Source organism: Cynocephalus volans, chromosome 11 (genome assembly GCF_027409185.1).
Source record: "Cynocephalus volans isolate mCynVol1 chromosome 11, mCynVol1.pri, whole genome shotgun sequence".
Classification (NCBI taxonomy): Eukaryota; Metazoa; Chordata; class Mammalia; order Dermoptera; family Cynocephalidae; genus Cynocephalus; species Cynocephalus volans.
In genome coordinates this window covers 92,218,874-92,235,490 of record NC_084470.1, presented here as the reverse complement: position 1 = coordinate 92,235,490, position 16,617 = coordinate 92,218,874, and the positions used below count along the sequence as shown (strand labels likewise).

The following is a 16,617-nucleotide window of genomic DNA, read 5'->3' as shown; positions in this document are numbered from 1 at the left end:
GGATCAAAAACCAGGACCCAACTATATGCTGCCTACAAGAGACCCACCTCACCCATAAGGATTCACACAGACTAAGAGTGAAAGGATGGAAAAAGATTTACCATGCAAACAGAAAAGAAAAACGAGCTGGAGTAGCTATTCTTATATCTGACAAAATTGACTTTAAACTAAAAACCATAAAAAGAGACAATGAGGGACACTACTTAATGATAAAAGGACTGATCCATCAAGAAGACATAACAATCATAAATATGTACGCACCCAATGTTGGAGCAGCCAGATTTATAAAACAAACTCTATTAGACCTAAAGAAGGAAATAGACACTAATACCATAATAGCAGGGAACCTGAACACCCCACTGTCAATATTAGACAGATTATCTAGGCAAAGAATCAGTAGAGAAACACAAGATCTAAACAAGACTCTAGACCAATTGGAATTAGCAGATATCTACAGAACATTTCACCCAACAACCTCAGAATATTCATTCTTCTCATCAGCACATGGATCATTCTCCAGGATAGATCACATATTAGGTCACAAATCAAGTCTCAATAAATTCAAAAAAATTGGAATTATCCCATGTATCTTCTCAGACCACAATGGATTAAAACTAGAAATTAATAACAAACGAAACTCTGGAAACTATACAAACACATGGAAATTAAACAGCATTCTACTTAATGACATATGGGTCCAAGAAGAAATCAAGCAGGAAATCAAAAAATTTATTGAAACTAATGAAAACAATGATACATCATACCAAAACCTGTGGGATACTGCAAAAGCAGTATTGAGGGGAAAATTTATTGCATTAAACGCTCACTTCAGAAGAATAGAAAGATGGCAAGTGAACAACCTAACACTTCACCTTAAAGAACTAGAGAAACAAGAACAATCCAAACCTAAAGTTAGCAGACGGAAAGAAATCATTAAGATCAGAGCAGAACTGAATGAAATTGAAAACCAAAAAACAATTCAAAAGATCAACGAATCAAAAAGTTGGTTTTTTGAAAAGATAAATAAAATTGACAAACCATTAGCATGGCTAACAAAAAAAAGAAGAGAGAAGACTCAAATAACAAAAATTAGAAATGAAAAAGGCGATATTACAACTGATTCATCTGAAATACAAGGAATCATTCCAGACTACTATAAACAACTATACGCCAACAAATTTGAAAATCTGGAGGAAATGGATAAATTTCTGGACACACACAAGCTCCCAAAACTGAACCATGAAGACGTAGAAAATCTGAACAGACCAATAACAATAAAGGAGATTGAAGCTGTTATCAGAAGGCTCCCAACAAAGAAAAGCCCAGGACCAGATGGATTCACAGCAGAATTTTACCAAACATTCAAAGAGGAATTGACACCGATTCTTTACAAACTATTCCAAAAGATTGAAACGGACCCAAATCTCCCAAACTCATTCTATGAAGCAAACATCATCCTGATACCAAAACCAGGTAAAGATATAACCAAAAAAGAAAACTACAGGCCAATATCCTTGATGAATATAGATGCAAAAATCCTCACTAAAATACTAGCAAACAGAATACAGCAACACATACGTAAAATTATTCATCACGATCAAGTGGGATTCATCCCAGGGATGCAAGGTTGGTTCAACATACGCAAATCAATAAATGTGATACACCATATTAATAAAATCAAACACAAGGACCATATGGTCATCTCTATAGATGCTGAAGAAGCATTTGATAAAATTCAACATTCATTCATGGCAAAGACCACAGTTTAAGTTAGGTATAGATGGAAAGTATCTCAACATAATTAAAGCTATATATGCCAAACCCACAGCCAATATCATCCTGAATCGGGAAAAGCTGAAAGCTTTTCCTTTAAGAACAGGAACTAGACAAGGATGCCCACTCTCACCACTCCTATTCAACATAGTGTTGGAAGTACTAGCCAGAGCAATCAGAGAAGAGAAGGAAATAAAGGGCATCCAGATGGGAAAAGATGAAGTCAAACTGTCCCTGTTTGCAGATGACATGATCCTATATATCGAACAGCCTAAAACCTCTACAAAAAAACTGTTGGAATTGATAAATGACTTCAGCACAGTAGCAGGATACAAAATCAACACACAAAAATCAGTAGCATTTCTTTTCTCCAATAGTGAACATGCAGAAAGAGAAATCAAGAAAGCCTGCCCATTTACAATAGCCACCAAAAAAATAAAATACTTAGGAATTGAGTTAACCAAGGAGGTGAAAAATCTCTATAATGAGAACTACAAACCACTGCTGAGAGAAATTAGAGAGGATACAAGAAGATGGAAAGATATCCCATGCTCTTGGATTGGAAGAATCAACATAGTGAAAATGTCCATACTACCCAAAGTGATATACAAATTCAATGCAATCCCCATCAAAATTCCAAAGACATTTTTCTCAGAAATGGAAAAAACTATCCAGTCATTTATATGGAACAATAAAAGACCACGCATAGCCAAAGCAATGCTGAGCAAAAAAAATAAAGCTGGAGGCATAACACTACCTGACTTTAAGCTATACTACAAAGCTATAATAACTAAAACAGTATGGTACTGGCATAAAAACAGACACACTGACCAATGGAATAGAATAGAGAATCCAGAAATCAACCCACACACTTACTGCCAGCTGATCTTTGACAAAGGCACCAAGCCTATTCACTGGGGAAGGGACTGCCTCTTCAGCAAATGGTGCTGGGATAACTGGATATCCATATGCAGGAGAATGAAACTTGATCCATACCTCTCACCGTATACTAAAATCAACTCAAAATGGATTAAGGATTTAAATATACACCATGAAACAATAAAACTTCTTAAAGAAAACATAGGAGAAACACTTCAGGAAATAGGACTGGGCACAGACTTCATGAATACGACCCCAAAAGCACAGGCAACCAAAGGAAAAATAAACAAATGGGATTATATCAAACTAAAAAGTTTCTGCACAGCAAAAGAAACAATTAAAAGAGTTAAAAGACAACCAACAGAGTGGGAGAAAATATTTGCAAAATATATATCTGACAAAGGATTAATATCCAGAATATATAAGGAACTCAAACAACTTTACAAGAAGAAAACGAGCAACCCAATTAAAAAATGGGCAAAAGAGCTAAGTAGGCATTTCTCTAAGGAAGATATCCAAATGGCCAACAGACATATGAAAAAAATGCTCAACATCACTCAGCATCCGGGAAATGCAAATCAAAACCACATTGAGATACCATCTAACCCCAGTTAGGATGGCTAAAATCCAAAAGACTATGAACGATAAATGCTGGCGAGGCTGCGGAGAAAAAGGAACTCTCATACATTGTTGGTGGGACTGCAAAATGGTGCAGCCTCTATGGAAAATGGTATGGAGTTTCCTCAAACAATTGCAGATAGATCTACCATATGACCCAGCTATGCCACTGCTGGGAATATACCCAGAGGAATGGAAATCATCAAGTCGAAGGTATACCTGTTTCCCAATGTTTATCGCAGCACTCTTTACAATAGCCAAGAGTTGGAACCAGCCCAAATGCCCATCATCAGATGAGTGGATACGGAAAATGTGGTACATCTACACAATGGAATACTACTCAGCTATAAAAACGAATGAAATACTGCCATTTGCAACAACATGGATGGACCTTGAGAGAATTATATTAAGTGAAACAAGTCAAGCACAGAAAGAGAAATACCACAGGTTCTCACTTATTGGTGGGAGCTAAAAATTAATATATAAATTCACACACACACACACACACACACACACACACACACACACACACACAAACTGGGGGGGGGGAAGAAGATATAACAACCACAATTATTTGAAGTTGATACTACAAGCAAACAGAAAGGACATTGTTGGGGGGGAGGGGGGGAGGGAGAAGGGAGGGAGGTTTTGGTGATGGGGAGCAATAATCAGCCAGAATGCATATCGACAAAATAAAATTTAAAAAAAAAAATTAAAAAAAAAAAATTAGAAAAAAAAAAAAACAAAAACAAATGTTATGAAAAAGTGAAAACAGCATTGACCTCCATAAACCAGAACAGTGCTTCTCTATAAAAGTAATCTAAGTAGCATAATACTATTAACCCAAAGGTAAGAATCACATAATCAGCATGATATCTTATAAAGGCTTTTGAAGTCAGAGTTTAACTTGTCAATGTCACAGTGTTTTTTCTGAAATAAGAATAGAGGTGAGGAACTTTCTGAAAGAAGATTAAGTCTTAAGAGTCCAGTTTATTACTTACTTCAGTGTGCATTTCAGTATCTAAGATGAACTTGGTCACAAGCCCACAATGCAGAATAGAGAAGACCTCCATGTCCAGCTCTCGGAAGAAAGCACGGTAATTCTGTAGTGACACTGATGTCTTTTCTTCCTTCCCTGTGAACTCCTGGGAGGAAAGTAGCGTAGCCAAGAAAATAAATGTCTTCTACACTAATCTAAGTTTTAACGAAGATTCTAAAATGCAAATATGCATTCATTTTATGCGGAAAGTTATATTTTCATCACAACACCAACTGCCTTTCAACGAAGTTCTACATATTCCTGAGAAAGAGCACTTAATTTATTTTTTGTTTCATTTTTATTTTTTTTGCTACCTGGCTGAGAACTTAATTTAATATGGGGATATAAGTCAAACATCAAGACCATTGGTAGGTTTCTACTTAGGAATGAACTATTAGGTAAATTAAGGCATTATGGTATGGTATAGAAAACTATGGGCTGATGGGCCAGAAAGAAGTAGAATCAAATCCTAGCTCAAGCAGTTATTAACTGTGTGACCTTGCGCAAGTTACTTATCCTCACTGGGCCTTACTTTCTTCATCTATTAAATGTGTATATTAATACTAAGCTTGGGTTTTTAGGAGGATTAGAGGAGTTACACATAATAAATATACAATAAATGGTAGCTGAAACAGAAATAATTGGGATCCACGTGGTCCAGGAAATTTCACAAATTAATAAAACCTATTCTATGAATGGTACAAAGTTACAGGGAAAGAGAACTACTGTTAATCAAGTATCAGAAACTATACTAAGCATTTCATATTATCTCGATTCACTGAGAAGTTGACAATCTGGGACTAGAAGGGGAAAGAGGCTAAAAGAAGTATATATAAACTACATTGTAAGACAGAATTTGATTACTGCTGCAAGAGAGAATTCAAAGTACTGTTGGGGTGCAAAAAAGGGAGTAAAACATTCAAGAAAATAATTATAATCAACAACAGTGTGTAATAGGGTGAAGGACTTAAAGTCTAACCTGAACGTTGCTACTAAGAAGGTAATTCCAAGGCCTAGGAGATTTCTTTTGCCCCTCTATTCCTTAACTTTTTCCTTTGTAAAATGCAGAGAATAAAGCTGGCCCTGTCAATCTCACTGGGCTGTCACACATCTTCATGGATACCCATCATTCCAATACCTTGTCCAGTTGGCTTCTATCACACAGTGTAGGGTCACGACGTTCTGAATAATCCTCCTTTGAAAGTGTGTCAGGGGAGGATGTTTTGCTGCCATCTGCTTTTCTTTTCCTTCCTCCTTTTATTACAAAAAGAAAAAAGTGACTCAAATAATCAATAATCATGTTTGCCAAATATCACTGCCCTCAGGAAATAATCTGTTGAAGACTTCCTAGAGATAGAAGAGGTAATTTTATAACCCTAAATTATAGTGCATATATAACCGTGCTCAATTACATAATCTCTCCAATTACTGATGCCTTGATAAACATAACCTCTCAGGTTAATTCAATGCAGCTTATACAGAAATATTAGATAAGAAGAAAAGAATATACTCACCCATTTTTCCTTTTTTTCTGATTTTTGCTGAAATAGCTGTACTGGTATGAGGTGTTATATGTAAAGTTTCCAAGTCAAAGTTTGCAAGAGGAGGAACATAGTCTGGAGTGACTGAAACAAAGAGCAGGCAGGAGCTCAATATATACCAACCATACTCCACCATTAGACTTGGAACGCACTCACCCGACTAGCTAAATACTAGTTTCCAAAATTACCGTGTTTATAAGATACATTCAATTCCTCTGACATTGTTTTGACATAGCAAAATGGCCAGAGGTAACTTATAGAAATATCATATTTATTGATTATGATTAATTAACATAAAATAATTCTTTTTTTTTTTTTTTTGTGACCGGCCACACTGTGCTCAGCCAGTGAGTGCACCCGTCATCCGTATATAGGATCTGAACCTGCTGCGGGAGCGCTGCTGCGCTCCCAGCGCCGCACTCTCCCCAGTGTACCACAGGGTCGGCCCAACATAAAATAATTCTAAATAATGATATAAAGTAGCCAAGCAGGTAAGGATTAAAAATAAATTTACACTTAAAATCTAAAGATATTAACATTATTTGGTAACACAGCAGTTTGTTTTACATACACTTATTTTAGCTGAGGGTCAGAGGGAGGCTACATATATTCCCCAGAGAATCAAGCTAGCACTTTAAAATGACTAGTTCACTTAATGGTCAGAAGATACTAAGAGATCTTTCATCTTTACTCCTGGTTCATGACTATGTTCAGAGGCTGGCCTGTTAGTTCAGCTGGTTAGAGTGTAGCCTTATAACACCGAGGTCACGGGTTCTGATACCCTTACCGGCCAGCCACCAAACAACAACAACAAAAAAGAATCATGACTATGTTCAGGAAGGCAAAGGTTACTGGAAGTTTGACCACCAATGTAGGTATGTAAGTTTAAAACACCCCAACTAATGTTTTCTATTTTCTCAAGTAGTAAGATCTTTAGGAGTTATCAATGGGAGCAAAATTGATATACTCATTAAAAATTTTGTTTAGCGTACATTTTCTTTGACCCAGAGGAGTAGGGGACAGCTATTACTGTGCCTGGTTTAAAAGCTAAGTTCTTGGTTGGCCAGTTGGCTCAGCTGGTTAGAGCGTGGCATTGTAACACCAAGGTCAAAGGTTTGGATCCACATACTGGCCAATTGCCAAAAAAAAATGCTAAGTTCCTTATCCCCTCACCACTGACCTAGTAGGGCTACCAGTATAGGACACTTTCCTTACCTACAATATACTTTTCCAGGATTTTCTGCAGTTCTGCAATGTGCTTTAAACGTGTGAGCACCTTCCCCTTCATCTCAGGTGATGTCTGACTGCAGAAAGCATTCACAACCTATAAAGTACAAATCATATTCTCATGCTTTGAAATGTTCAGATTTTAACTTTGTTTGCATTATTCATCCAGAGCTGAAAAATGCCATTGAACTGCAGGATCTGTGAGTTTAATCTGTGATGTACAAGTGTTCTCAGCAAGGGGGTGGAGAAAAAAATCCCTGGTCCAAAATACAGGAGAGATGACTTTTAATCCTAGTTCTACTTATTGCTAGTTATGTAACAAGGTGAAATAGCAAGAGGGCACACACTTGGTGAAACAAGTCCTATTCTGCTACTTACTAGCTGTGTGACTTTGGCTGAGTCTTTAAACTTTCTGACATTTTATTTCTTCAATTATAAAATGGGAATGTAATTATTGTATGAATTAAGTACAGATTAAACATTCCTAATACAAAAACCTAAAATCTGAAATGCTCCAAAATCTGAAACATCTAGAACACCTACACGATGTTCAAAGGAGCATTTCAGATTTTGGGTTAGAGATACTCAACTGGTTAAGTATTCTACAAATATTCCAAAATCCAAGAAAATCCAAAATCCAAAATACTTCTGGCCCCAAGCATTTTGGATAAAGATACTCAACCTGTAGTATAAAAAAGAAATTAGCCTAGCACGTGGTACAGTGCTTAATAACTTTTAATGACTTTGAACTCTCTGTACTTGAAATTCTGTGTATGTAAAATAAGGACAATACTTGTCCTACCCTCATCATAATATAAGCTGAGCTGTGAGAATCAAATGAGCTCATTCAAGCGCATAAACATTCTCTGAAATAATATGAGAGAAGAAGGCAGTAAGAAAGAGATGTGGATGTTGCCATCATTGTCATTACTATTATTAAGCACAAACATGTTCTAAAGGAAGGGTAACTATCATTCACTCATCTCACTGAAATCAAAACAGTAAGGGTATGCCTGTGCTAGGATGAGCAGTGTTTCCATGGTGAGAAGGTGAGGAGGTTATTCTAGGCAGAAGTAAGAATACAAGAGGTCTTGGAGGAAGTAAAGCATGGGCAACACGAGGTGAATTCTAAGTACTGTATTTTGATTGGCTACACCAAGAGGTACATATAATAGGGGAGTGGTGGGACGTAACACCTAGAGAAGCACACATGGATTAGTACTTGGTGGAGACTTTTTTTTTTTTTTTTTTAAAGATGACCGGTAAGGGGATCTTAACCCTTGATTTGGTGTTGTCAGCACCACGCTCAGCCAGTGAGCGAACCGGCCATCCGTATATGGGATCCGAACCCGGGGCCTTGGTGTTATCAGCACCGCACTCTCCCGAGTGAGCCACGGGCCGGCCCTTGGTGGAGACTTTTTAGGGAGTCTTTTGAGAACCAAAAAAGTAGTTTTCTTTTGAGAGAAACTATGGACAATAGGAAAAATGTTCCAGTAAATATGCTCACCTCTCGGAACCAGTTGAGAGTAAGAAATATGAGTGAACACATGAATGAACGCTCTTTAGCAGACATGGACTCCACACTCTCTCCAGGCTCCAGGTCAGTGAGGAAGATAGGACAATCTGAGAGAAAAGAACAAACATTCTAACTCCCTTTAGTTCAAGCCAGTAGAATCTGGATGCCCCTAGAGCTAGCTCTCCTTGCTACTTACTTTCTACTTTAAGGCCAAGCTTTGATTGGTCTCAAAAAATACTCCCATATTATATAGCAATCAACAAATATAATTAGAAAGTTTTTGCATCAATTATAGAGGCAAGGGCCAGGAAGCAAAATGGAACTATGATAACAATTGGTTTGTTAACATAATGGGATTCTGTATTTTGCCTTTGAAATCCATTATTATTTCTATACTACTCTGCGAAGTTAGAAAATTCCTTCCAAATATGTACTGATTTGCATCTTCCCTAAGTTTACCAAAAAAGGTTCACAAAGAATAAAGAATCTTTGACTTCATCCTATACCTAATAGACCATCAATCTCCTCCAAGTTTCCATTATGTTGTCTATCCACACAAAGTCTCAGTAACCGGAAATAGGGAGCCAGGCACAATGGAGACACCAATCTGGAAAGAAAAAAATCCATTTCTAGAACATATTTTATAGACATATTAGTCCATGTTTACAGAGAGCTCAACTTTATAATTAAAGAGTTTGTTTTTTGTTTGGTTTTTTTTTTTTGGCAGTTGGCCAGTACAGGGATCCAAACTCTTGGTGTTATAACACCACACTCTAACCAACTGAGCTAACTGGTCAGCTCCTATAATTAAAGAGTTTTGCCCAAAATAAATGTCTAATTTTAAGAATAAATGGCAAGGAACTTAATAGATGCTCAGTGATAAATAATGAACGTTATTGTAGGAAGGCAGGGGTATGGTGGAGTGAATATCCATGTGTTAGGAGAAGATAAAAGAAGGGAGTAAGAGAAACAGAGGTAGTCAAGAATGCTCATGGGAGGAAAACAAGGGGTAAGGAACAGAAAAAACAGCCTCAAAGAATATCTGTTGGCTGTCATAAGGCAATACAAATCTCAACCCCAGGGTCCAAGAAAACAAGGAATCTGCCCCATTCTCGCTAACCCTTCCAACTGAGATCACACATGCAGATAGGACTCTCTAGATACTCATTTAAATTTAGGATCTTCTCTAATCACAACGGGTCTGCTCCTTGGTTTGTTTTTTTTTTTTTTTTTTTTTTTGGCAGCTGGCCAGTACAAGGATACAAATCCTTGACCTTGGTGTTATTAACACTGCCCTCTAACCAACTGAGCTAACCCACCAGCCCCCCCCCAAATATTTGGAAGTATTTGGGTTACTTCCAAATACCACTTGTCCTGGGAGAAACCCTTTTGATTCAAGTTCCCCACAAACTGAAAGAATTGTGGAATTCCCTGTGAATATTCAAAACACCAACAGAAGTAAAAACAAAAAATAAAAAACTGTACTGACTTTTGGCTTGATTGCTGTGAAGCAATTTGATCCCCATCTCTTGCAAAGTCCTGAGAGAACAACAGTGGCAGGAGGTTAACAGCAATCCCATCACGAGTATTGTATTCTTCCAGTCCATAGAGAGCTTTCACAGGAAATGGAAAGTCACTGTGGAAAGAACACAAAATATGATGTCCCAGCTCAGAGGTAAGCAAAGCTATGGGGGAAACTACTAGAACAAACTAATTTCAAACAAAACTATTATGTGGAGAAATTAGAAACAGGAGCAAGAACAAGTGGGGAATCCATTAGCAATTCTGGAGCTGGGGTGCAGGGGTGTTGGGAGGAAAGAAGCTGTGGGAGTGGGCAGACTTGGCTGAAGTCAAGGGTATTCTGAAGTTTGTATCAGCTACTGACAGAACAGACATAACTTCTTCACCAGTAGGTAAACAGTACATACCCTTCTGGAACAACACAGCAGTCCACCACAAAAGCATCTTGGAAATCATTAAAGATGGTCTCCCTAACCCATTCCTTCAAGAAGCAAACAAACAAAAAAGGCAACATAATCCAGAGTGTACTTGCTGTAGAGCCCTAGATAAATTACTGTTAACCTTTCTAAGCCTCAGTTTCCTTATGTCACACCTCATTATTGGCAGTAGAAAAGAGATAACACATGAAAAGTGCTTAGCATGCTGCCTGGCATAGAACAGGGCTCTCAAACAGGTGGTGGCTATCAACATCATCATCAACAACAACATCCTCCTCCTAGTTACTAGTATTATTGTTATTATGTGCCGGAGGCCTCGGGAGAGCCCTGAGGCAGAGTGAGGCAGAACAGCCTTCCCAGCTAAAATTTGGTAGCACTCACAGGACGATCTACTTTCACACTGCAACAGAGAGGTCTTGAAGCATGTGCAGTAAAGTAGCTCTCATGCTTTATTGCTTTTAAAAAAAGACAACTGGCCTTACCAGTGCTTTTGGAGCCAGCTTTTCTCCTTGGATCAGGTTGGCGAATTCATCATAATAAAGTGCAGAGGCCCGAGGAGACTGCTCACTACAGGAATGAACCAACTGCAGCAAGGAGGTCACCTGGAACAGCCAAAGAGAAAGAATAGTTCAACCCTTGGGCTGCCAACCCTTCCTAAATTCCATTCACCCCATTCAATAGCAAGTTTTTTTCTTTCCAACCTTACTGGCAAAAGCTCTGACTCTCTTGGGCTGGCCCATGGCTCACTTGGGAGAGTGTGGTGCTGATAACACCACAGCCATGGGTTTGGATCCCATATAGGGATGGCCAGTTCGCTCACTTGGGAGAGCATGGTGCTGACAACAGCGAGCCAAGGGTTAAGATCCCCTTACCAGTCATCTTTATATTAAAAAAAAACAAAAAAAAAAAACCAGAAAAGCTCTGCCTGTCATCTGAGGTTTTCCTGAGCCTCCTTTGTAATCTTTCTATCTTTTTCTAATCTAATTTCTTTTCTAATACTTCAGACACATGCAGTCAGATTAATTTTTCTTTTTTTTTTTTTCTTCTTTTTCGTGACCGGCACTCAGCCAGTGAGTGTACCGGCCATTCCTATATAGGATCCGAACCCGCGGCCGCTGGGAGCATCGCCGCGCTCCCAGCGCAGCACCCTCCCGAGTGCGCCACAGGCTCGGCCCCAGATTAATTTTTCTGAAGCAAAGCTGTGATTATGCCATTTCTGTGCTAAGAAACGCTAAGGACTACCTCTGCCTAAAAAATGAAATAAAAACATCTTGCTTGACATTTAAGACCCTCTATTTTCTATCTCTGAACTAGCTTTATGTCTAACTTTCCAATTATACACTTATTTGTCTCTATGCTTCAACCAACCTGCTATTCTTTAAACATGGCCTATCCTTCTTGCTAAGAATTTACAATTTATTTAGAGAGATTAGACAGACACAGAAATAAATGCAACCTAAGCCAGGAGATTCTAAGAGCCATAAGAATGGTACAAATGACAAAAGCAATGAGATCAGGAAGACACATTTTTAAAAAGAAGCATTCTTTCTGAGGAACTGACAGTGACAAGAAGCAATTCCTTGGTTACTCATAAACATATATGACTATATTATAAGAACTCACCTGTGTGCACTGTTCATTGCTCATGTCGGCTCTCCCTTGGGTTGAACTAGCAGATCTGCTTCTAAAAAGAAGGAATTTTAGTTTCATTTTTGCAATATTTTGTAACAACTGACAATAAATCTAAGAATCCTGCCTTTCTTGGGGAAGTGGTGGAGATAAAAGTGCATGAAGGAACGAAGGAGCATTTATTTTGTCCATATAAAATGTAGATTTGAGGGCCAGCCCGTGGCTCACTTGGGAGAGTGTGGTGCTGATAACACCAAGGCCATAGGTTCAGATCCCTATATAGGGATGGCCGGTTAGCTCACTTGGTCAAGAGCATGGTGCTGACAACACCAAGTCAAGGGTTAAGATCCCCTTACCAGTTATCTTTAAAAAAAAAAAAAAAAAAAAAAAATGTGGATTTGGTTGTCCACTTGGCTCACTCGGAAGAGAGTGGTTCTGGTAACACCAAGGTCAAGGGTTCAGATCCCCTTACTGGCCAGCTGCCAAGAAAATGTGGATTAAAGTAAAGAATCTCTCATACCTATGTTTTAAAGGCATGCTAAATTCATAATAATAAGAGCAAACACTTTTTTAGTGCATACTATGTGCTGGGCATTGAAGTAATACTATTATTATCCTTATTTCACACATGTGAGACTACAAAGGCAGAGAGAGGTGTAAAGTAACTTATGCAAGGTCATTCAGCTAATAAACAATGGACCCAGGATTTGACCCCAGGCAAGCAATATGGCTTCAGTGAAGGAACTCTTAATCAGTACAATATGCAGCCTCTTGTATTATTAATGCTGATTCTAAGGATGTCTCCTGAGGTCTCAGGAGTTAGTGACAAATAATTTCCAAAGAGCATGAACTGAATTCCAAGGTCAGTTTCCAATGGTAACAGCTTATCAAGTCCCAAATCTGATGTTTCTTTAGACGTTACAATTGGGGCATCAAAAAGCAAAAGGGGGAAATCCACAAGGAAGACCTTATTTGTACCATTCATGAAGTTCCAGATAGGAATACCACAGCAACACAGAAACCCAAATTGTCTAGTGCCTAGGTCAGGAGGAGATACAGAAAAATGCACTGCAGAGGGATCAGACTTCCCCTTTTGTGGAAAGATTTCTATCGCTTTATCTCTGTCCAATCCCTATTTTTAACCATCATGTTGTAATGATTACAATCACAATTCTGTAACAATTATACACTGTATATACAGTCATGATTAGAAGGGAATATGGAAAAGCAGCAAAAACACAGTTGCTCACTTCTCTCACAGTTTTAATGTCTACTGTTAGAATGAAGTCTGTGCAATGTAACACTTTTATTTTGTAAGGCAGCAACTCAATTGATCTTGAACCACAGAAGCCAGGGTCTCCATGCCTACCTGTCTGCCGCCATGATGCCAGCCATGGTGACAGCGCCAATAATCCCAATTAGTTTGTACCTGAATATGGTGCTAGAGAGCTGCTTTCGTATCACCAGGTGCATGTCATCCTGCAATGCGACAGTGATAGAGAAAAACGAAGATGCTGAGGTGGCACAGTAAAAGAGCGTATAGATATTGGAGCCAAAAAAACTAGACTAGGAAGGGTTCTATCATTTACTAACTGTGTGGCCTTTAGAAAGTCTTTCATCTCCCTGAGTCTCAATTTTCTCATCTATGCAATGAGGAAGGTTGTTTTAAGGATTAGAGACAAGTCATGAAAAATTCCTAGAACAGTGCCCAGCACATGACAGATATACAAAAATAATAGCTGCTATTATTTTTGTGCTCAGATAAAATAATGAAGTAGAATAAAATACTTAGGTATAAACTTAATCAAGGAGGTGAAAGTCTTATATATTAAAAACTACAAAACACTGCTGAAAGAAATCAAAGACCTAAATAAATGGAAAGATATCTCATGTTCCTGAATTGAGAGACTTAATTTTGCTATGACAATACTGTTTAAAATGATTCAATGCAATCCTTATCAAAATCCCAACAACATTTTTTCCAAAACCAGAAAAACCCATACTAAAATTCATATGGAATTTCAAGTGACCCCAGATAAAATAGCCAAAACAATCTTGAAAATGAACAAAGTCGGAGCGCTCACATTACTGATTTCAAAATTACTACAGAGCTGGCTAGTTAGCTCACTTGGGAGAGCAAACAAGTGCTGATAACACCAAGGTCATGGTTGGGATCCCCGTACTGGTCAGCCACCAAAAACAAACAAACAAACAAAATTTCTACAAAGCTACAGTTATCAAAAAACAGTGTGGTACTGGCATAACGACAGACATATAGATCAATGGAATAGAATAGAAAGTCCAGAAATAAACCTTTGCATCTGTGATCAATTTATATTACATATATCAACTTACATATGAAGCAAACTCCAAAATATAATGCTCAATGCAAAAAGCAAAATGTAGGACAAGAGGGGAAAGGGGTGACTATAGATAAATACAAATTTGTAAATGTTCAGAACATCTTAGAAGGCTGTATAGTAGTAAAAGTAATTGCCTTTAGGAGACAAACCAGATGCCTAGAGGACTCAGAGTGAGAGTTACTTTTCACTGTATATACCCTTCTATACATTTTGAATTTTGTTATCATGTATATATGACCCAGCCAAAAAAATTTTTTTAATTAAAAAAAGGTGCTAGTTATTCCAAGTCACAGTCTAGTATGGATTATTGGCACAAGGTGGCACTAAAGATACAAAAGAACTGTGAGTTATGATTATATCCTAATTTCTTCTTTCACTGGATTTTTCAGTAAATGATATCCACAAATGAAAGCCTGCCCAGGTGAAGTTCATGCTAGACATAGATGTTTCTTATGAAACAAGGGAATTCTGTGTCCCCACAGCACTGAACCTGAATGGCTTTTCTCAGTTTCATGGTTAGCTGATCACAGATCCATCTCCACCCTAATAGACAAAGCTTCCTTAGGGCAGAACACCTGATATACCTAGCATCTCAGCTCCTGGCACAGAGTAGGCACTTAATGTTTATGGTAAGAAAAGGATGAAAAAATGCTGGGACCGTGGCTATGTACTTTATTTCTACTACTACACAGGCTGAAGTTATTTTGTCCAGCAAACTCCAAATAAAGAGGCTTAAAAGATTCTTTCTCAACATACTACCTCTTACCTGGATATGGCTGCTGGCTTCATGTTGTTTGCTAAATGCCAGTGTGCTGAGAATATAGAAGAGTTTTCGTATTTGCTGAGGGGACATATTATCCAGATAATCTAAAATGCTCTGTGAGAAAAAAAAAAATGCCAACAATGAGGCTAGCACCTAACCCTTTTTCCCTTTAAAAGAAAAAAATTAAAATCCTTGAGACATACATATAGATGGCCACACAGATAGTTCTCTAAAAGCTTAAGTTTTAAAAGCTATGCTCAAGGCCCAATGGTTTGATATTCTGGATATAAGCTGAGAGGGCTCTTGCAGCTTTCTATTTTTTTTTTTTTAAAGATGACCGGTAAGGAGATCTTAACCCTTGACTTGGTGTTGTCAGCACCACGCTCACCCAGTGAGCTAACTGGCCATCCCTATATGAGATCCAAACCAATGGCCTTGGTGTTATCAGCACCACACTTTCCCGAGTGAGCCACAGGCCAACCCCTGCAGCTTTCTAAATCTATCATATTATCAGAGGCTAGGTACCATCACCAGGAAGGATAAAGTCTTATTTGTCCTCTTTCCTCTGAAGCACAGTCTTGGGCTTTAAACATCTCCTGCTTAGTCATCCTAATGTGCCTCCCATTTCTCCATATTCTTTACCTCCACCCTTCTCTTTTTCTTCATGAAAACAATATCCCATTAAAAGTCATGTTTCTGACCTTATTTTCCTGCCATACCATCCCTTCCCAGCTTCTATCCCATGAATTATTTATCCTTGCTCTACACATCTGAAAGGAGTCACAAGGAAACTATTTACTTTTTTACCTTGGCTTTCTCACCTCTAACATGGGGATAATAATAGCTATAACACCTTCCAAAGTTGGTCTGAGGATGAAGTAATAAAAGAGCTTTGAACGCTTTTAATTAATTACAAAGTTTTTTCCATAGTTCCTTTCCACTAAATCCTTCTCAGCCAGCAAATAATCGCAAACCTCCTCATCTAAAAAATATCTTCCTTGCAACCTGCTTCTTCCTCAAGCTACTTTTCTTATTCTCTCTTCCTTGAGGCTTCTCAACATTGAATCTATACCCCAGTCTTTACTTCTGCAAGTCACTGCTCTCTGGCTTCCAACCGTATTATTCAATTAATACCTCTCTCAGAGGTTACCAGAGCTATCCTAATTGCCAAAGCCAATGGACTCTTCTCTGTCTTCATCCTCTGTAGCACCCAGCCTTGTAGACAAACCCCTCACTCTTGAAGCTCTCTCTTTCCTAGGCTTTTGCTACCCCACATCATTCTAGTGCATGTTAATCATCTTTTAGTCTTCT

At 38.2% G+C, this 16,617-nt stretch overlaps 1 protein-coding gene across 2 annotated transcripts in view; it reads right to left on the bottom strand.

Annotated features, from left to right (window-relative positions):
- Positions 1-16,617, bottom strand: part of FANCD2 (FA complementation group D2) — a 59,544-nt gene that overhangs the window by 22,454 nt on the left and 20,473 nt on the right. The window contains exons 17-28 of one of the 2 annotated variants that reach the window (XM_063114549.1): positions 15,310-15,420; positions 13,550-13,659; positions 12,175-12,235; positions 11,034-11,153; positions 10,522-10,595; positions 10,083-10,229; positions 9,100-9,200; positions 8,585-8,700; positions 7,066-7,174; positions 5,824-5,934; positions 5,448-5,560; positions 4,272-4,415 (exon numbers count right to left, since the gene is read on the bottom strand). In XM_063114549.1, coding sequence (XP_062970619.1) covers positions 4,272-4,415; positions 5,448-5,560; positions 5,824-5,934; positions 7,066-7,174; positions 8,585-8,700; positions 9,100-9,200; positions 10,083-10,229; positions 10,522-10,595; positions 11,034-11,153; positions 12,175-12,235; positions 13,550-13,659; positions 15,310-15,420 — 1,317 coding nt within the window. The remainder of the gene's footprint in view (positions 1-4,271; positions 4,416-5,447; positions 5,561-5,823; positions 5,935-7,065; positions 7,175-8,584; positions 8,701-9,099; positions 9,201-10,082; positions 10,230-10,521; positions 10,596-11,033; positions 11,154-12,174; positions 12,236-13,549; positions 13,660-15,309; positions 15,421-16,617) is intronic. The other variant, XM_063114550.1, reaches the window with a different exon arrangement.